This window comes from Mytilus galloprovincialis, chromosome 14 (assembly GCF_965363235.1).
Source record: "Mytilus galloprovincialis chromosome 14, xbMytGall1.hap1.1, whole genome shotgun sequence".
NCBI classification, from domain to species: domain Eukaryota; kingdom Metazoa; phylum Mollusca; class Bivalvia; order Mytilida; family Mytilidae; genus Mytilus; species Mytilus galloprovincialis.
This window is the reverse complement of record NC_134851.1, coordinates 59,930,454-59,953,590: the sequence shown is the minus strand read 5'-3', so window position 1 is coordinate 59,953,590 and position 23,137 is coordinate 59,930,454. Positions and strand designations below refer to the sequence as shown.

The 23,137-nt window shown below is 32.3% G+C and overlaps 2 protein-coding genes and 1 long non-coding RNA gene across 4 annotated transcripts in view; 2 read left to right on the top strand and 1 right to left on the bottom strand.

The window, feature by feature from the left end:
• Positions 1 to 23,137, top strand: part of LOC143058974 (uncharacterized) — a 399,737-nt gene that overhangs the window by 146,540 nt on the left and 230,060 nt on the right. The gene's annotated exons all lie outside the window — the stretch shown is intronic.
• On the bottom strand, positions 106 to 15,272 carry LOC143058795 (uncharacterized). Its single transcript, XM_076232241.1, has 7 exons — positions 15,232 to 15,272; positions 12,568 to 12,699; positions 8,727 to 8,863; positions 6,934 to 7,066; positions 3,937 to 4,076; positions 2,311 to 2,507; positions 106 to 1,560 (listed from the first exon to the last, which is right to left on the bottom strand). The coding sequence occupies exons 2-7, from the start codon at positions 12,680 to 12,682 to the stop codon at positions 1,365 to 1,367; spliced, it is 918 nt and encodes a 305-aa protein (XP_076088356.1). The 5' UTR covers positions 12,683 to 12,699; positions 15,232 to 15,272; the 3' UTR covers positions 106 to 1,364.
• The window catches only part of LOC143058972 (uncharacterized), a 34,795-nt gene continuing 29,304 nt past the window's right edge, over positions 17,647 to 23,137 (top strand). The window contains exon 1 of one of the 2 annotated variants that reach the window (XM_076232455.1): positions 17,647 to 17,698. The gene's annotated coding sequence lies outside the window, so the exon portion shown is untranslated. Of the gene's footprint in view, positions 17,699 to 17,814; positions 17,953 to 23,137 lie in introns of those variants that run through there. The other variant, XM_076232454.1, reaches the window with a different exon arrangement.

Genomic DNA, 23,137 nt, shown 5'->3' with positions numbered 1-23,137 from the left:
TGTCCATAGAAACAACGGAAATCAAATCTATAGAACAAGCAACTTTGCACATGGTATCATAAATAAACAGCTGCGCCATGATACGCCGGACGTCTTGTGTGGTTGTTTTATGCAATAATCATAAATGCTTTCTGAGAAAGTTATCAGCAATAACCATAATTGTTTTTGAGATACGGCGGGACATGTGAACCTCCCTCTTTTATCACTAAAATAGAATTTTTAATCAAAACCAAAATGTATACAGATTAATATAACAAAGAAGTGTGTAAAGTTTTAAGCAATAATCATAAATTGTTTGTGAGATACGGCACGACATGTAAAAAAAAACTCCCCCTTTTTTACAAAATACTCAATACCTCAAAAATAAAAGTTTTAAGCATTACCAAAAAGTATACAGATCTTAAGATTACTTAACAAAGAAGTGTGTAAAATTTTAAGCAATAATCATAAATCATTTTTGAGATACGGCGCAACATGTAAAAAAAACCTCCCCCTTTTTCTTTTTACAAAATACTCAATAACTCAAAAATAAAATTTTGAACCATCACCAAATAGTATACAGATTTTAAGATTAATATAAATAAAAAGTGTGTAAATTTTTAAACAATAATCAAAAATCGTTTTTGAGATACAGTGCGACATGGGAAATAAAACACACCCATGTTTTAGTTACAAAGTGCCGTAACTCAAAAAGTTTTAATTTTATTTTCATCAAAAAGTATACAGATCATTTGACCATCATAAGAAACAACTACTATATTAAGTTTCATGAAATTCGGATAAGTCGTTCTCAAGTTACGGTGTGGCATGTTTACGCCGGACAGACAGACGAACAGACAGACAGACGCACAGACAGACAGATGGACAGACAGATGGACAGAAGGACGGACGCCGGACATTTGTATACCATAATACGTCCCGTCAAGATTTTGACGGGCGTATAAAAAATGTTCTGGAAACATAGTTCCTTAAAACTTAAACATATTTGACATGATTTAACAATATGTTATATCCACACAAAAGAATGGCTTATCATATGGTTTTATCACAGAATTATAGGATCGCGAATATGAAACAGAAAATATTTCAGTAACTTAGTAAATATTCATTGTTTTTGTATAGGGCTGTCAAAACAGATGGAGACTGCGTTCTTGGCATCAGGTACCAAACATATTTCAGTATCGTAATAAATATTCAACTGTCATAACCGATGCAGACTCGGCTCTTGGCCTCAGTTATCAATCATATTTTAGTACCTTAATAAATATTCAATGAGTAAATAGTTTTTGAAGGGCTGTCAAAATCGAAGTAGACTAGGTTTTCGGAATCTAGTTCCAAACATATTCCAGCAACTTAGTTAATATTCAAGTGTAAACAGTTTTTGCAGGACTGTCCAAACCGATGTAAACTGGGTTCGTGGCATCAGCAATTACACGAACACCTAGATACGAGATAAAACCTTCAATACTGAAGGCAAGACCTGTGGCATCAACGATCTGTTTATAGGCCTCTGACTCTTTTTCGTACTGGGCAATAATTGCCTGTGCCTCTGTATGGGCTCTGGAATAGACAAAAGAAGGTAACTGTAACATGTGTAACATACATAACCTTTAAACTCTGTACTTGTATATACATTCCGTCGTTGTGTTATTGTGCTATGGTATTTTGTTGTTTTATTGTCTATAATTTGCGCTAATATTGTCTATATATGCATTCATGTGCTTCTTTGTTACATATTTTTTTATACAGAGATTAAAATTAGACACAATGTTGACTGCTGTACCCCTAATTTTGACATTTTTATCTATTATGCATGTTTTTTGTTGATGTCAATATAGTGGAATTTGATGTGACTAAGTCAAAGGTTTTGTTAGCTATAAAAGCAGTATTAATCACCATTTTCTACATAAGACAATATCTGTACCTAGTCAGAAATATGACAGTTGTTTTCCATTTGTTTGATGTTCTTGTAATTTTCATTTTGCCCTTTCCGCTTTGAATTTTCAGTATGTTTTATGTTACTTTTTTTCTACTCTAACATTTTTATACATTTTTAAACTTTATCTGTGCACAGTTTGTACCATGTTTGGTGATAAACATATTTACATTGTTATAGGCTTTGTTGTATACGGCACGGTGGCAGGACATGGACGCTTTCTTTTGGTTGCCCTACTGTTTCTAACAATAACTATGTCTTATTTAAGCATAAGTTCGTCCAAGTTTTTTCCCAGTGTCTCTAACGCTCTCATGAATTACACCCCTTTCTCATATTAATGGATCCGTCTTTGTGTTCTTTACAAAACTACTTACTTGTTAGCTAAAATACGAGCATCTGACTCCGCCTTGTCAATAATTATCTTTGCTTGGGTTTCAGCTTCTCTTTGCTTCGTCGTCGCCTCGGTAAGTAGTCTTGGACGTTCATTGTTTGCTACTTGGATATCTTCTCTAGCTCTTTCTTTACTCCTAATTGCACTTTCATACGCTGACGGTCTATCTATATTGCTCACCTGCAATTATATCACATTCATATTTAGAACCATTCAATAATTCAATCCAAATGTCTTATCCCCAGCTTAGTAGACAGAACTTCGGTGTTGACATGAATATCAATTATATGGTCGTTTTTATGAATTTACTGTTTGCGAAAGTATAAACTATGCGAAGTACTAAGGATTTTCTTATCCAAGGCATAGATTACCTTAGTCGTATTTGGCATAACGTTGTGGACTTTTGGACCATTAATAAATACTCTTCAACTTTATACTTGTTTGGCTTAACTATTTTAATTTGAGCGTCACTGCCTGGTACCTTTGATAAATATTTACTGCATTGGTAGGAGTCGTGCAACAGAAAAATAGTCTATTCGCATATTATGTTTTTTCAGACAAGTTTATGCACGAAGTCTTCCGTTGGCGAAGTAATTTGTAAGTGTAAATAAATGCATGAAGTCTTCCGTCGGCGAAGTAATTTTTAAGTGTAAATAAGGTTTTGCATGTGTATTTTGTTTGATTTCTGATTATTGAATGTATAAACATGTTAATTTTTTTCTTTCTGGAAGTGAGAAATGCCAGCAATGATTATACTCATGAACATCAAATATCATTGACTTAAAGTGAATGGGTCCCCTCTAAGTTTCTAATCAGACATTTTGAAAAAAAAAACCAAAATGATGACGCCGCCATCATAAACATCACATCTAGTCAAACCTCAAAGACCTCGTCAATATGATACAAAGAACATCACACTATAACTGCCAACTCTCTCTCTCTCTCTCAAGAGATGATTAATGTATTATTGTTTATTTTCATTGTGTGTAAGCCTTGGTCCACATAAGCGTAAAGCGCATATTCGTTAATAGTTTGTCAATTTATAATAATGTGGTCATTTTTACAAATTTCCTGTTTTCAAAACTTTGATTTTTTCGAGTAACTAAGGATTTTCTTAACACAGGCATAGATTACCTTAGCCGTATTTGGCACAACTTTTTTTTTAGGAATTTTGGATCCTCAACACTCTTCAACATTTTACTTGTTTGGCTTTATTTTGATATGAGCGTCACTGATGAGTCTAATGTAGACGAAACGCGCGTCTGACGGTCTGGCGTTCTAAATTATAATCCTGGTATCTTTGACAATTAATGTGGTACCCAACATCTTCACTAAATTTAATTTGGCTCGTTTAATTTTCATAAACTTTTAACGAAGTATTCAATTTGACCCTTTGACAAAAATATAAAAATTTCAAAAAAATTTGAACCAACCGTTTTATCAGAAAAATTACACTGGTTACATAGCAGTTTGACAAACACTAATTTTGATCATTGAGAAGCTTAATATTGCATTCACAACGCAACGTAAGTAAAACGCTTAGCTGATTTTACAGAGTTATCTCCATGTAATCTTGGGTACCACCTTAAGTGATTAAAAACAGCCTCACCTGTAAATCAGTTATTATTGCATGGAGCTCTTCATATCTTAATTCAATTTGTTCTTGGACTTTTTCCTGGAAAATTGCTCGTTCAGCTTGGAATTGTGACGTATTGAAATAACTGCAAGATTCGTGTAAAGCAGATCTTCCTGAAACATAAATAAATGCAAAATCCGAAACAGTGGTAACGATCTTCTTGCTATGTTACCAATCGGCAATCCTCGGGTGAATCCGCTAATCTCCCTCTATCTTAGATGGAGACACGGAATCGGCCGAGTTGTGACGAATGGCTAAAAAATAAGTTTTTATGGAAGCAATATGAGCTGATAGACAAAAAACTGTCAGCCATTCAGCAGAACTGTCACATCCAAAATCAAATTATCTAACAAAAACATTTGATTCCTGAGTATGTATGATTATTTTATGTTTATACGATGATTCAGCGCCCTCTATCGGGCAGTGTCCTCTCAATGTTGCGATCGATAGTGATTAGTCGGGTTAAAATTCAAATTTAAAATTCAAATTTTTATTGCCATAAAACTACATATTTATATTATGTGACACACATTAACAAAATTAAAATAAAAAATAACAACAAGATTATTAATATACACAATAAAAGTAAATATTTTAAAGGTCCCCTGTCCTCAGTTCAAAAGACTGTTTTAAAAAGTATCCTAGCTTATTTACCTGAATGTGTGAAATTGGGTTGAGAATGTATGTTATTTTATCTATGTCATTTAAATTTATAAAGTGGATATTCTCATTTATCAAAAAATCAAAATAAACTTTTCTATTATCATCGTTTTTATTAAAATATAAAAAGAAATGAATTTCATCTTCAATTTGTTTACAGTTTTTGCATAATCTTTCTTCTCTTGGTATTTTAAGGTATCTTCCCTTTTCTATTAATAATTTATGGTCACTTAATCTAAATTTTGTTATCAGTTTTCTGAATTCAAGTTTTGAGCAAGTTAAATATTTGTCTTCTGTATTATTCATTTATACATGTTTATAAATAGTGAGTTTGCTGTTATCCTTTATATCTGATAGTTTATCATTTACTAGTTTTTCATGAAAATGCTTTAATTTTAATTTTATTTGTTCTCTTATATTTTTAATTATCTATTGTGAGGAATATGTTTTCAAAGTGTCCAAATCCATACCAGTTTCTTCTACTATATGTTTTACATATGAGAACCAAAAATAAATTCCTGTCAGAGTTTAAGTTTTGAGACAAAATAAAGAATTCTTTTAAAAGAGGATTAATTTCATCAGATTATCGAATATAATCTAATAAGATACAATATAGATTGAAATTTAATATTAAGTCCCAGAGGAAGTCTCCCCAGATCAGCTCTTGCACCTACATTGGATGAAGTTTTCCTTATACCTAGTGTATATATATAAAACTGAAGGTGTAACTTCTCTATAGGTGTTTTATCAATGAAATAAAAGGGGTCCAATTGTTTTCCAGGGTTATTTGCTCCTTTTTTGGCCCTAAAATGTGTTATATAGGAGTCTAAAAATGTAACTTCTGAATTATATAAAGCTATAGGTTTAACTAATGAATCAAAGAGATTATTTGCAACTTTAACTGGTATATTATTCAATGGACTAGTATATGACTTCATCGCAAAGAGAACTTTTTTAGCTTTTTTTGTTAGATATATAGTACTGTGCGAAAGATTTCCATTATTTTTAATCAACATTCCTAAAAATTTATACTCATTTTTGTCTGATATTGGAATATCTTTGTATGTTGCAAATGAGTTAGCATTTTTGGAACAGTTTTGCTTTAAAATCATAGTTTTAGTTTTATTTACGTTTACACTTAATTGCCAATTATCACAAAAAGCACTTAAATTGTTTAAACTATTTTGTAATCCCTCTTTAGTTTCAGATATTAAAAGAAGATTATCTGCAAATAGAAGAGAGTTAATATTTGAAGAAACTGATGAAACTGGATCTGAATTTCTTTTATCTAACTCTTTGATTACATCATTAATAAAAAGGTTAAATAACGTTGCACTCAATGAATCCCCTTGTTTTACCCCTCTTGAAATGTTAAAATATTTAGAAAATTGACTTTTATATTTAATTGAATATTCTGTTTTATTATATTTAAAGATATAACTGCATTTCTGAGAACATTTATGTAGCCATCTGCGTTTCTAAAGTCTATTATCACCGCCCTTAAAACTTTCAGCCAATTAGCAGACGTATTACATCCAAATCAATTTATCAAACAAGAACATTTATTTCCGTTGTATGTCTGATTATTTCATGTAAGTTTAGTTAAGATTTAGAATATTTTTAAGGAATGACTGTAATATATGTTTTGTCTATGAAGTAATAGCATCAAAAATGTGGTGCACAATGAATAACACACGTAGGGTGTTATTTTAAAGTATGCACCAAATGTTTTATGTTATTAGGAATAGACAGAAACAAATATTACAGTCATTCCTTTTAATTTAATTCTAAATTCCATTTTAACACGGAGTAAATCATAAAAAAACGTTGATAAAGCCAAGATCACATGACAAATTAATGACTATAACCTGATAAACAAAACACTGTCAGCCAGTCAGAAGATTCGTTAAATCCAATATTAAATTATAAGAAGATATACTTGCATTTCTGGGAACATTTGTGAGACCATCAACGTCTCTGAAGTTTATTATCACCGCCCGCAGAACTTTCAGCCAATCAGAAGATTCGTTACATCCAAAATTAGATTATAAGAAGAATATATACCTGCATTTCTCAGAACATTTGTGAAGATGTCAACGTCTCTGAAGTCTATTACCACCGCCCGCAGAACTTTCAGCCAATCAGAAGATTCGTTACATCCAAAATTAAGTTATAAGAAGATATACTTGCATTTTGAGAACATTTGTGTGGCCATCAACGTCTCTGAAGTTTATTATCACCGCCCTCAGAACTTTCAGCCACTCAGAAGATTCGTTACATCCAAAATTAGATTATAAGATGAATATATACCTGCATTTCTGAGAACATTTGTGTAGCCGTCTACGTTTCTAAAGTGTATTATCACCGCCCTCAGTTTGGAAGATTTCACTTTATATTGATACGTCACATCCAGGGATATTTTCACTCCATCTTTGTTTAAACACTACAAGTAGACGAAAGGATATACAATATTTCGACACAACTCGGCCGATTCCGTACCTCATGCATATGGACAGGCGGAGAGTAGCGGAGTCACCCGAGGATTGCCGATTGGATATACAATCTTTCGATACAACTCGGCCGATTCCGTACATCATGCATATGGATAGGCGGAGAGTAGCGGAGTCACACGAGGATTGCCGATTGGATATACAATATATCGATCGAAAATATAGTAGAAAAGTAGAAATAAGTCTATAGTAGAACGTTTAATTATGAATTTAAAACGTCATTGACATGATGATTGATTTATTGATTATATAATTGATTTTTGTATTTAACCCAAATTTTAGTGATATATGGGCTATTTCGTTGCGGTCAGTGTCTATTGATAGTGGAAACTGGAGTGCCAGAAGAGAAGGTCAAGTTTTATTACACCAGTCATGACACCAAAAAAAATGTCAAAACCATCACATCAAATATTGTTTTTTTTTAACTAAGTTAATGTGACAAAAAAACTATATTTATTCATGTCACATAATATAACTACTATAAACCAAAAGTTTAACCTCGAGCTCATAAAAGAATAATGCAATATCAGGCGGACTGCTCATAATATCACTTCCCTTTTATATATAGTGTGTGATAAACGTATAGATTTCAGAGCTGTCTTGAAATGCAATTCATCCCTTCGTAAATTTTACGGACGCCATCACGAGTGGGTTGACTGTTATGGAATAACCGTTTCACTGATGATATCGGCTATGTTCCTTACGTCGTAACTACAATCCCCTTCCCTTTCATGAATGTGACCTACCGAATAAGACTATTTACCGAATTTGTTATAACATGAGCAACACAACGGGTGCCACATGTAGAGCAGGATCTGCTTACCCTTCCGGAGGACCTGAGATCACCCCAAGTTTTTGGTGGGGTTAGTGTTGCTTTATTCTTTAGTTTTCTACGTTGTGTCATGTGTACTATTGTTTAAAAATAAAATTGAGAAAGGAAATGGGGAATGTGTCAAAGCGACAACAACCCGACCATAGAACAGACAACAGCAAAAGGCCACAATAGGTCTTCAATGTAGCGAGAAACTCCCGCACCCGGAGGCTTCCTTCAGCTGGCCCCTAAACAAATATGTATACTAGTTTATCTGTTTGTCTTTTTCATTTTAGCCATGGCGTTGTCAGTTTATTTTCGATTTATGAGTTTGACTGTTCCTCTGGTATCTTTCGCCCCTCTTTCATTGAAGATTCACAATCTGTGATTGTCTGTTTACAGGGATCTGACATCACTCATACCTGCCAACTGTCACTATTTGCGGGGGATTTCCCCCATGAAGCCTCCCAAATGGAAATTTTGAAAGAGCAATTGTGTCTTCAATTTTAAACAAAACTGTTAATTTCACAATTGCTATAGGCTTTAAAAAACAGAAAATAGAACAGAGCGTTGTGAGATCCTTGTAATAAGAGCGTGGAAACAACATCAGATTGTAACATGCGGGTACTTGAGATGGGTGTCAGAGCCAAACAGATAACGGACAGGAAACCAGCCTCAATTATAATTAAGCTGTTACTCTCTTTTGTAACAACGGGGTTTTGAGATGGGTGTCAGAGCCAAACATATAGACGACAGGAAACCCGTCTAACTTGTATACTTACTTCTAAGTCATCGAAAGTCAGTGACTTGTATGTACTGGGGAAAATAATAAATTCGTATCCCGGGGGTCCCTGATGTAAACCTTCTCTTAAAGTTTCCGTGCCTAAATCCCTTTGGAAAGTGTCATACTTGATTCCAACTGAAAATAAACATTATGTCTTTTAATTGAGTCACGCCATTTGTATTGATATTTTATAGTATGTCTTTCTATGTTGTGAGTTTAAACTATTGTTTCAGATAAGGATGAAGGTTGGTAAAACTTAAAACCCGCTACAATGGTTTATAGTTGTCGTTTGTTGATGTGGTTCATAAGTGTTTCTCGTTTCTCGTTTTTTTTTTAAATATAGATTAGACCGTTTAAATGGTTTGACACTAGTAACTGTTTAGGCCCTTTATAGCTTGCTGTTTGGTGTGAGACAAGACTCCGTGTTGAAGACCGTACCTTGACCTATAATAGTTTACTTTTATAAATTGTGACTTGGATTGAGAGTTGTCTCATTGGCACTCCTACCACATCTTCTTACATGTATATCAATTATTTCAGCTAGATTTAGACATCTTTTGTCATTTTGAAAATTCAACAAAACCAATCATGAGTCTATGGTTGGGGTCCTTCAAACTTTTCTGTATTCTTTAATTTTTTCTAGATTTTTTTTTACTTTAGAAGTAATGGTTATTCTGTAATTACCTGATAACTGTATTCTTGACATTGACTATGTGATATTGGCTTTGCTGAGTGTTGAAGGTTGTACAATGACATATACACGTAATTAATAATGTTTGTGTCCTTTTGGTTTCTTGTGAAGGATTGTCTCATTGACAATCATACCAAATCTGCTTAACTTTTATATGTCAGTTGTTTTCTGTAATTAGTATATTTTTTTTCTTTTATCTTTTATATTTTCAAACGCACCCCATTGTATATTCTCTTCTTTATTTTGCTTTTCCATGTTGTTTTTTAATTCTTTATTTTGATTTCTGTCCATTATTCCCTATTTAGTAAATCCAATAAACGCACTAAATTCTAATATTCGTACAAATACGTTAGATTCGGTTATGAGAACAAAATAAAGTCAAGATAAATATTGTTGTGAATAATATTTGTTTTAGGATAAGTATGACAATGTCATTAGCGATTTTAGAGGGTCTGAGAGGAGGGGTCAACGGAATAGCAAATACATCATAGTGATGGGCAAAATGTGAAGAATGACAAAGAACAAATAATATTATAGATTAGAGAAAATACACCCAAATAATAAAGAATAGATAATTTCAGGCAACTTTATAAAGTATAGAGAAAAAATTGCATAAAAATTAAAGAATTCATTTCTGAAGAATATCCCCATCTTGATCCCAATGTTATGCTTAGATAAGGATAAATTCTAAATTATCAAAACAACCTATTAAGATCAAAAAGAAAACTAAACATGGGACGAAATGAATGAGATCGAACAAATTATGTTAATTGTTTGCGTTTTTTAAATTGAGCGTCCAGTTGCCAATTGTTCATCCATGTGCAGGACGAGGACAACCTATCCATACATAATCTTTTAAGTATCAGTTTAATTGAGGTCTGGAGCTGGCATGTCAGTAACTGCTAGTAGTCTGTTGTTATTTATGTATTATTGTCATTTTGTTCATTTTCTTTTTGTTACATCTTATGATTTTACTGTGCGTATTGTTATGTGTTTACTTTTCTACATTAGATAGAGGTATAGGTGGAGATTTGAGATCTTAAAACCATGTTTAACCCCGCCGCATTTTGCGCCTGCCCCAAGTCAGGAGCCTCTTGTCTTTGTTAGTCTTGTATGATTTTTAATTTTAGTTTCTTGTGTATAATTCGGAGTTTAGTATGACGTCCATTATCAGGGAAAACGGTAGTATTTAATTTTCCCAGCATTAGTAAGGCAGGTGAAGGAAGTCAAATTAGGAGCGCTGTGATTGGATGTAAGGGTACAATATATTTTTTATTTATCTATGAATAACTGCAGTGTGTATATTTACAATATAAATTTTGAAACCTATTGAAATATTTTCTAGAGAATTATTCGAAAAGACTTGCAAAATTTGATAAATTTGGTGCAAAATGACGGTGGGCATGGATAACATAAACAAGCTCCGTTGGAAGTTGGTCATGATACTATTTGGCTTTAATTTTTAAAACACAATAATAAAGTACTAACACAACATATAACTGTTTTATCCAGGTTTTTATCTTAAAAAGAGGTAAATTTAGAAAACGTTAATATTGTCGCCTATGGCAGAATAAATATATAGTACCCGTTTTCCCTATCACTGAGCTGGTGTAGATATTTGTTATGGGGCATGCTTAAGGACACCTCCGGGTGCGGGACTTGCTTGCTGCATTGAAGACCCATTGGTGACCTTCTGCTGTTGTCTGTTCTATGGTCGGGTTGTTGTCTCTTTGACACATTCCCCATTTCCATTCTCAATTTTATTCCAAAGTTCTTCGAAGTGGATCTGTTTGACTAACAGTGGGAATGAGACCAGGACCATGAAGAATATAAACAGACAATTATTCTCCTGTAACATAGTAGCCTATTTGTTTCTGTTTCAAACAATTAATTGAACACTTTTACAGGCAAGGATGGGAATAATAAGTTTCTATCAGAAAATGTTTACTCGAAATTAATAGAAGAAAAACTGTTTTAATAACAGTTATGAATTGAAAAATAAAAATGGTTGGTTTGAAATTGTGATTTCAGTTATAGAACATGCAGATATTTAATAATTATTACTTAAAACCTACTTTGACATTCTTTTCACCAAAATTAATTTGCATGTTAATCCCAATGTGTATTCAAGTAAACGCTATTTTCTGTATTTCATCTGTTCATGTGAATGTGTTTTTTTCTTCTTCTGACAAATGAATGTCATCTACGGATTAGAGGGCAACCTTTGCGGATTGGTATACGTCGGTGAAACGAAAGGAAGGCTAAACAAACGTATTGGCGGCCATAGATCAGATGTTAATCTCAATGCAAACGACATTCTTTACCAGCATTTTAATCAGGCCGATCATTCCATCGTTTCTATGACAGTTCGCATTATCGAAAAAATATACCATAGCTCTAAAAATCTTAATCTTGCAACGCTTCTCCGTAGACAAAAAGAGGACTACTGTATTAGACAATTGGGAACTGCGACACCATATGGTTGCAATGACAAAATTGATGGTATAGGTATTCTATATAATCCTTCGTGTAGCTCGGTGAATGTGATGAATATTTTCAACTCTACTCCTCGACGTAGACGCAGTCATGGTCATCGTCATTATACATCACATACTCTGCATGATGTCTCTATTAATGACTTGCTGCCATTTATACAAAAGCCATTAGGTATTCATAACATTCGCATGAAACTTTATTCATTACCCCTTTCTAAACTTCATTCTCTGTTAATTTATGTTTGGAAACCACTGTTACAAACCCTCATTCAAACCAATACAAAATTACAGCTATAATTTCGGATATTGCAAGAAATTTTTCAAGCCTGTCCGCATTGGAAAAGATGAAAAAGAGAAAAGATCTTTCCTTAATCTTTCCTTTGCCAACAAAGGTCTCGATGGCGTCAACTTAGGCAATATCCTTCATCATAAATTCATTCAATCGAAAATACCTCCTTATTTCAAAGACCAGTCTGTACCAATCATTTCTTATACCTATACCAAACCTATTGCAACTAAAATTTTCAATTACAAACAGGTGCTGCATTAAATGATAATTTCATGTCCAAACATGTGTGTTTTGTTGACTAGTATAAATAATTCTTTATTTGCGAAACAAACAAAAAACCAATGTTGGTCATAAAACTTATTACCTTCGCCTGTTGCCAGTTTTTTCAATGACGTTCCGACCAACACGGCGATAAGTATAGCGCCACCTATCAGTAAAGCACATATGAATATGCAGACTTTTCCACTGTTGTCACCCATCGTGATCTATTTATGTTCTGTAAAGAAATTTTATGAGATGTGAATTGATAATAAAAACTGAAAGCGCTAGCATGGAATTTTTTTTTACAAAAATACTGAACTCCGAAGAAAACTCAAAACGGAAAGCCCTAACCATATGGCAAAATCAAAAACAATAAAAAGAAGAATTAATAAAGCATAAGAAGTGCAATGTTCATAGCTACATTGTATATTGTTCTCTTAGTACACGTGTTCACCGAAAGACATACTTGCATCTAAAAGAGATATTAATGGTTGCATGTTTGCATAATATCCAGATGCATTTTTATCATAACAAATTAATAATGATACTGCATAAGCAGGCAATTTCTAAGAATATGTTAACAGGACATGCAATGGTCGTTTTTTTTTGTTTGTTATTTAACTTTAAACATCCCGCACAGACAAACGGACGCCATACTTTGACCCCTATTTTACTATTTTTCTGCTGGACGTGACAAAATCAGTTGCGCCGGCTATATTACGGGTCAAGATATTTTTAAAAGTATTCTTCTACGCGGTGCATTATCATGATACCGGTGAAGTTACTTCCAGTAAACTTTCATCAGTATTTTGAGCGCGGTGTACTTTCAGTGTACTTTTTTTTTGCCAAACTTTCTTATCTTGGGTAACAATAAACTGAAATGTGTTGTTTTGCGAGGGGAAAAAAACTAACGTATATATCAATACCAACTAAATCTGAGGCCATGTACTTGGTTCATTGCAGCAATTTATTTGAAAGAAAGTGTGTACAGCGGGACCCCCTGGTTTGGTTTTGTGGGTTAATGGGGGGGGGGGGGGGGGGATTCGCAGCCCACAACACATTGCACAGAAAACTTAAGGAAACATCATCAACCATGCATTATTCTACGGATTTACTAGAAATTAAGCTCCAAAAAACGCCTGTGAAATAAATACCACATTTGCGAAAAATTCTTCAGATATTCTTGAGATTAACATTTAATATTGGCACTAATTACACCTTATGTAAGAATCCTGGGTTTTGATTGGATGATAGCCAGTGTATTTTTCATCAATTTCCTGTTATCAAATGAATATCGTTCATTTTTTAACGCCGCCGGGGTATTTGCAAAAAGGATATGACTTTTTTACCCTATCTGCCTTGGTATTTGCCAAAAAGTACTCTATCCGACTGGACGCTTAATTGTAACGTCACGATCATCAATGCGTTTTTGAACATTAACATTCGATGTAATTAAACTGATATATAGCATGGTATTGAGGGGTATTTGCGAAAAATACCAGTCTTGAGAATGAATTTCCCTCGCCTTACGGCTCGCGAAATTTAACATTCTCTCGACTTACATTCCTTACCATGATATATCTGTTTAAAAGAAAATTCGAGGAGATTTTATAATTTAAAATACTCTTAATTGTTTCAGTCTAGTTTAAAAAAAAAGCGAAGTTTCATCTGCTCATTACTTTCGTTTTAATGTATAAAACATTTACTTATTCTTTTGCTTGGGCATTGAGTTACTCGGTTATTAAAAAGCGTATTCAAAAGGTTTATCTTTAATGGTTAATTAATTTCTTGTGTCACGTTTTGGGTGCGTTTTAAGATTTTTGTTTTGTGTCATTATGTACATGAGTATATTATAATATTCAGACGTTATAGATGATTTTGGCTTCTATAGTATTATCTATAGTATTGACCATTGAGATAACCTGATGAAAGGTCAATATACATTCCAGAGGCTCGTGTGAAATGATGGGAAACCGTATCGATTATTATTTTTATCAAATTGCACGATTTACAAATATATATACTATAGATGGGGTCTCAATGGGATTCAGAGGGGGATTTAACCGATTAGAGAATGAGGGTTAAAACTGATGAAAAATATTGAAAAAGGAGAATAAAGGGGTGCTAAAATAATTATAATCTGAGAATAATTGGCAAAATTTATGACGAATAATAGCCTAATACATTTTGTAATCATATACTACATTTATAAAGGATCCCCACCCAAACCCCAAATACATCGGTTCTTGATAGGTTTTGCAAATTACAGTGTAACCATTTTACAAACGAGTGTTTATTAAAGATAAATGGCAAATACGGTTAGAATAATTAAAAAAAAGTTCATTTTCTTATGCAAAATATAAGTTAATTTCAATTTTAGATCCAACTCTATATTATTTTCTATTAGATTTACGATAACTATGTTTAATCACACTGAAACTCTAGCTGGAAAGTAAAAATATAGAACCATGGAAAAATCATTAATTATAATTCACTGTTCTTTTACTTGCCATCTCTCCCCTCTAGAAAAAGGGATAAAGAAAGAAAGAAAACGAAGAAAAATAGCAGTAACGAAAAATCACAAAAAATACATACTAATTTAACACCCAAATATTAAAAATCGTAACAAAAGTATTCAACTCATAAGTATAAACCCAATTTTTTTTTTTTTTCGTCAACCATGATAGTAAAATTTATGATAAAGATCGAGACAGTCGCATGCAGGATGTTAATTAATTCCACATGCGTTTAAAATTATGAAATATACTTATCAATTGCTTGTCGATCAGTGCTGGCTCTCGTTTGATCAATATCGATGGAGAAAATCTTGATTAGGTGCACACACATTTACATGCACTTCGCAAAACAGTCTGTCTGTAATTATATTTACCCCTGTCACTAAGTACATATATATATATACACATACAAAGAAAACATTTCTTAGTATAAGAGTTCAATAAACTTGCAATTGGTTCTGATTGAGAATAGGTTAAGTCTGGGTTTGAACTTGACATGCTATACACATGATCGACATGAGTTTGCGATTTATAAGTGCAAATTGGGATGTATCAGATGACGAATTCAATTCATATACAAGTTATATGTCTTTTGACACCTACCTTCTTGCAACAGGTGATACAAGTTTATCTTCTAAAATATTTCAGTTAAATATTTTAAATTCAAATTTATATACTTGAACCTAACATTTAGTACCATTCTCAATGTCCTAAAACTAGAAATGAGGATACCTGAATGGCCAGTTTGAATTCTAGTTTTATTTTTCTCCATATACCAAAATCATACCCGCAAAGTGGAAAGGGATTAATATAAGTTGCAAAACTTGTTTCCCAATCCACTATAAATAAATATGTTTAAACTAAACATATCCATAAAAAGTCTTTTTATACATGTTTTAATAATGTTTTTTATATCAATGCTCAGTATTAGACTGTATCATGTTGTCACATGGAAATATGACAGAAATATGCGAAACAAAAGTCTTAGACTGTTTGTTTGTATCATCCATTTGACGTGTAAAGCGGTTCATAAAACTCTGACAACTTGCACAAAAATTTTGTACAAATTATAAAAAAAACGGTATATATATGTTTTCTATCATGTCTATATAGATTCTGTACAAATCCGACTTAAAATGAATTAAAATTGAAAAAAAATGAACGTGATGGTCAACTGTTGTCAATTTTAACAGACAGAAGGAGAAAGCGAAAAGATATATATGAAGGAAAAAAGTAATATTACAGCCTCTCTAGGAATGAAAACTTGATGGGACTTGATGGTATCTGGCGTTGTATTCCGCTCAGTATACTGAATAGGATTTAAATGTATTGGAGGATCCAGGGGGGTCCGGGGGGTTGGAACCATCCCCCTTTTTTTTGGGCCGATCAATGCATTTGAATGGGGACATATAGCTGGAACCCCCCTTTTATCCTTGGTTGGGAACCCCCCTTTTTTAAAATGGCTGGATCCGCCCCTGGTTTTCCCCTAAGATATCCCCAATTTTTGTTATATGGGGACGGAGTCCCCAATAACAGTAGAAAATTCAATTAAAAAAAATACGGGAAAATTTGCCGAATTTTTCATTGTACTAATGAACTCAAAATCGTTCAAATTTTTGTTGTCGTGTTTTGAAATCCCGGACCTGCGCAGAAATGTACAATGTACTTCCTTTTTCCGGTCTCGTTTGTATGAAACTTTGAGTAAAATATATATTTATCAGTCTAGTATAAAATAGGAAGGAACGCGCAATACCAATTTCATTTTTAATAATTCCTTGATATGAAAAAACGTTACCTGATGATAGCGTTTCTTTGTTTACATTGCAAATGACGTCATAATTTAAATAACGTCACAACTAAATCCCTAACAACAGAACCAAAATCGGAAACGTTACGGTATTTCCGTTTCTTTTTTTTTAACAAATATTTTTAAGTTACAAAAAAATAATTCACACAGACTTCGTCCCCATTTACAGGTAATGCCTGCCTCATATTAGAAATAAAAATGAAAAGCTTTATGCAATATTTTTTAAAGTTATTCTTAGTTTTTTATATGTTTTTTAGTAACTAATTCGAAATCAATATCGTGATCGATTATTTAAGAATTGAATGCTCTTTTTTGTAAATTTATTGGGGTGTAAAAGCGTTGACCGAAGTACATTTTGTATGAAGCGCGGAAGCGCTTCATACTAAAAATGTGCGCACGGTCAACGCTTTTACAACCCTATAAAGTTACAAAAAAAGGCATTCAATACTTATAATTACATTTTTACCTATAGTATCATGAAAACACTCCTTTTATCAAGTTTTATTTCATTTACCTGTGCACTTTATTGTGGGACCTCGTGTCATCATGAATGAAAAGTTGCATTGTGTAATGAAATAATATCACGAGATTGCTAGTTAGCCAATCAGAATAACGTATTATAATGAAACATACATCTAATGTAATTATTCATTGATACATGTAGATTGATATAAAATGAGTATAAAATGTATTATATCATGTGCATTTGAGTTTATCAGATCTCTGTCATGTTTATTTATAATGAAAAAATAGTATTGTAAGGATTTATTTGTGTTTTATTTCATTTAAATATATATATATCATGTATGTATTCTCATGTTGATTCGTTTCGTAAAAAATATTAATTTAACAGTTCGTAAAGTAGTTATTTTTAGCGGCGTAAGCGGTTTAGTGTTTGTTTTCGTGTGTTGGTAAGACTTCATTCTTTAAATATTGCTTATTTTAAAGTAACGTTGGCAAAAATAATTTAAGACATATACTAAGAATGAACACAAATATATTTTGCAACACTACATTTCTGTGATATTGCATAACCATTTAAATATTTACATTTTGAAATAATTTTGGGTGGGTTCTTTCGAAATACCGAAATACCCGGACACCACAAGTTTCAATTTCCGCATATTATACGTTGTAGATTTGTTACCGGCAGTCTTCTAATCAGGTATACTAATGGTGTCAATTTAAATCATTTGTCCAGTCCTTAATAATGGGATGATGCCAATAATGCATATTTTTACCACAGGGACTCGGTTAGCAGATTAATTAAATTTTGTTAATCAATGTTTTTTATTTTTTTAGTATTTCCTGTCTATTTGTATCTTTATTAATGTATTTGATGTTGACATCACTATTTCTTTGTTTTCTAGCAATGTGCAGTTTACTATCCATATCGGGGCAGCCCCGATGTTCCGACACCCCGTTAGTCCGACACCCCATTGGTCCGACACCCCATTGGTCCGACACCCCACTAGTCCGACACCTCATTGGTCCGACACCCCACTGGTCCGACACCCCATTGATCCGACACACCAATAGTCCGACAATACAATTAATCCGGACCAATAGTAGTAAGCTGATACACAGAAACTTACTAATTTGTGAACCTAGTGTTAGACCAGTTTTTAGAGAGCACTCAGGGACACATCGATAGTACTATTATGTAAATGTTTATCTTTACGAGGAACAACATAAGATAACTTGCATACCGAAACTGTGAACACGCACTTTCCACATCAATGAACTTGTCAATTAACCCGCTATCCGAACGGATTTGCTTACCCCTCACCCCTCCATTGCGGGAGATGCAAACAACAATCTTCAACTTCAACTCATTTATTGGTAAATGAATTGATTCAATATTGTTGATTAAAGATATTCATTCATTGGTTAGTTTGACCGAAACCGAAAACTACATGAGTTCTTTCCGTATTTATTTGATTGTTTATTGTTTGTCCTATCAGATCTATTGTATTTGAAATAAAAGAGAACACAAATTCAGGAATTTTGCGACTTAGATCCAGGGTACCCCTAGAATATCTATATAAAAGGCAACAAAAAAATCGACCTATAAGTATATAAGAAAATAGGGCAATACAAATGTTCAATTAAAACAATCCCTAAACAGTATTATTTAGGGGCCAATTGAAACACGACTCCGAGTGCGGGAGTTCTCGCTTCATTGAAGACCCATAAGTAGCCTTCGGCTGTTGTCTGTTCTTTGGTCTGATTGTTGTCTCTTTGACACATTTCCCATTTCCATGCTCAATTGCACTATTAGTTGTTCAAAACAAAAACTCGCACTCACAAACTGAAATGTAACTAAGTGATCTGGAAGGATATTAACAACACTACAAAGAAAGTCTCATCAGAAGATCGTTATATTCTACTTGTTACCGGTATTCGAACAATTTGTGTGGAACCAAGAAAAAAAACCACGTACATGTATATTGTTACAAAAAGCATCTAGCTAGGCAAGGTATCAAAATATCAACAAAATAAATGCAGGTTCAAATATTGAATGTAATGTTATGGCAGTTCTGTGTTTGTTTTTTTACGCCCGTCAAAATTTTGACTGGACGTATTATGGTATACAAATGTCCGTCTGTCCGTTCGTCCGTCTGTCTGTCCGGCGTAAACATGTCGCATCGTAACTTGAGAACGACTCATCCAAATTTCATGAAACTTAACATAGTTGTTTTTTTATGATAATCAAAAGATCTGTATACTTTTTGATGACAATAAGATTAAAACTTTTTGAGTTACGAAACTTTGTAACTAAAACAGGGGTGTTATTTTTTCACATGTCGTGCCGTATCTCAAAAGCCATTGATGATTATTATAATAATCTTTATTTGTCATATAAGTAACATTATACTTGTGACATAAACAAAAGTAACAACAACAATAAAATAACTGAGTTGAACACACACATATCTATATATATACAAGTAAAACTAACTAAGAGTCCCCTGTCCTCAGCTCTAAAGACTGTTTTATAAAGGAACCTGTTTTTTTCACTTGGTTTATATTAGAAGGATTTAGTAGAATTACTAGTTTTTGTGTATCAGATAGATTTGGAAACATAGGATTATCTATTGCCATGTCATTAAAAAGTTTTATACGTAAAACGTTATTAATTTGACAGTGGAGGAGAAAGTGATTTTCATCTTCTAAGGTTTTACAAGTTGGACATGTTCTATTGTCTCGAGGTATTTTTAGATATCTGCCCTTTTCAATGAGCAAATTATGGTCACTAATTCTGATTTTTGTAAATAAACGTCTAGTTTCAAAATTTTGATATTTAAGATAAAATTCTTGGTCTTGTTTGACTTTAATATTTTTGTAAAGAAAAAGTTTGTTATTTTCGTTCAAACTATTTATTTTATTTTCCAGTAGTTCTGTATAAAATTTACTTGTAGTATTCTTAATCCAAGTCTTTAATTTGTTAACTTGTTCCATGTTTTGACAGGACATTACTTTTTGTGTATCAATATTCATTTCTTGTGTTGAGTCTTTTATAAAAGTGAACCAAGTATAAACTCCTTGTGAATCAAGGTGTTTACTTAATGTATAACTTTCTTTTAGTAGCGGGTTTATGTTTTCAGTATTTAATCTAGCCCAATAAAGAATTGCTTGTGTTTTTATATATTTTTCTATTGGTTGTCTACCAAGTTCAGCTTTAACGCCTAAATTAGCAGATGTTTTTTTAGTACCTAGAATATATTTACAGAAATTAACATGAACCTTTTCAAAGGGAGTCTTATCCAAATATTGGAAATTATCTATATCTTTGTTTTGAGATTTTAATCTGCCTTTTGCTCTATAATAAGATTGATATGTATCCATGTATGATATTTCAGCATTATATGTTAAAATTGGTTTTATAAGAGAATCAAAAAGATTACAGGATACATTAACAGGGAAATTTCCCCAAAATGCTGCATGTTTTTTTAATGAAAACAGAGCTTTCCTAGCTTTTTTGGCTAAATCTGTTAAACTTGCATTTAAATTTCCGTTATTTTTTATCAGAGTGCCCAGAAATTTATATTCTGTAACGTTATCAATTTTTTCATTATTGAACCTTACAATGTATGGTTCCAGTTTTGTAGTTCTTTGTTCAATGATCATTGTTTTTGTTTTTTTAGTATTTAGACATAATTGCCATTTTTCACAGTAATTTGATAAGTTATTTAGGCTATTTTGAAGACCTTCTTTACTTTCTGATAAAATTATAAGGTCATCAGCAAACAAAAGACTTCCTATATCAGAATTTAATATTCTCAAGGGTGTTGAACCTTTATGGTCAAAATTTTCAACTATATCATTAATAAATAAATTGAAGAGTGTGGGACTAATACTGTCCCCTTGTTTTACTCCTCGGTCAATGGGAAAGAATCTAGAATGTTTATCATTATATTTTAAAGATGCTTCAGTATGAATAAACTGTTGTTTTATTATTTCAAACATATGTTTCCCTACACCCATTTTAGCTAATTTATAAAGCATTCCAATTCTCCAAAGGGAATCAAAAGCCTTTTTAAGATCTACAAAACAGACAAAAAGTTTTCTTTTATTTTTATGAATATATTTATTAATCAAAGTTTTAAGGATAAATACACTGTCTGCAGTTCTATGATTAACTCTAAATCCAAATTGGGCATTAGTTAATTTTTTTTCCAAAGTTTTAATCATTCTTTGATTTAAGATGCTACTAAATAATTTGGATATACAGTTGATTAAAGAAATTCCTCTGTAGTTGCTTGGGTTACATTTGTCACCAGATTTATGTACTAAAGTTATGTATGCAGTATTCCATGAAGTTGGATAGTGTCCTGTTTTTAACATAAGATTAAATAATTTAGCATATGCTTTGGTAGTTACTGGACTACTAAATTTAATTACCTCGTTTAACACACTATCTGGACCACTTGCTTTTCCATTTTTTAAGTTTTTTAAAATACAATTAATTTCAGAGCAAGTAATAGGCCTGTCTGTTTCAGGGTTATAAGAAATATTATCTTCAAAAATTTTCAGCTTTTGCTCAATTTTGGTTTGAAAATCATTATTTATTTTTGAAAACTTTCCTTGATTTTGGAAATGTTTAATTGTGCTTTCACTGTCCTTTAACATTTCTTTTAAATCATCATCTCCATCTATATTTTTGTTTTCTAGTGATTTTAGTATTTTCCAGTATTCCTGAGGATTTTTATTCATTGAATCTGAAAGTTTATCAAAGATTTTCTTTTTATATTCTATTTTTTTCAGTTTTATTAACTTTCTAAATGATTTGAGTAAACAAAAATATTTATGTTTCAGTGAACAGTTAAAGGGATTTTGTCTTAATTCTTTTCCGACTGCATTTATTGACTTTTTATATTCATATACTTCATTATCTGACCATTTTTGTTTCTTTTTTTTGTTTCTTTTAGAGTTTGGTATACCTCTTACATGTCTTAATGTACAAGATTTTTCTGTTAAGTTGCATAAAATTAAATCAAGCTCACTAGCTGCCTGATCTATCCCATTTTGATTTTCACTATATTTCTTTGTTTCAAAGTTTATAATTTCATTTATAAAATTTTCAGAAGATATAGTTTGAATTAATATATTTTTGGAGTTATCGTTCCACTTATAAGATTTCATTGTTTTCCATTTGTCTTCTGGAAATAGATACTGTTTTTCACTTATATTACATTTAAGAAATATTTCAATTTGTGCATGATCTGAAAGGTAGTTGATTTCATTAGTTTTAAAGTATATTACTGAGGTCAGGAGACTCTTACTTACAATAGCATAATCTACTGTACTCAAGCCATTGGGTGTGAAACATGTAAAATATCCCAAAGAATCACCAATGTATCTGCCGTTAAGTATACGTAGTCTTGATGACAAGCATAATTCTAAAAGATTGTTACCCTGTGCATTTAGTATTTTATCTTGGTTATTTCTTTTTAAAAATTGATCCACATCATAATTTTGAGGTAATATATTTTGAGAATGTATATTAAATAGATCTGGGTCATCATTTTCTATAAAATCTGGATGACTGCTAGTGCGGGAGTTAAAATCTCCTATTAAGGCAATTTGTCCTTTGTTTGAATATGTACTTATTTCTTTTTCTAACTGGGTATAGTCATTTTCATAATGAGTGGAATTTACAGGGGGGATATAAACAGCACACAAGTATAAGTCATGTGTAAGGCCAAAGAAATTTTTGTCTAATTTAAGCCATAGCCTGTTTTGTGAATTTGTACCTTCTTGAATATGGGAAATCCCTTTGGAGTATATTTTTTTATAGTATACTAGTATCCCACCACTATGTCTTTTTGCTTTCTTCTTCTTTTTTC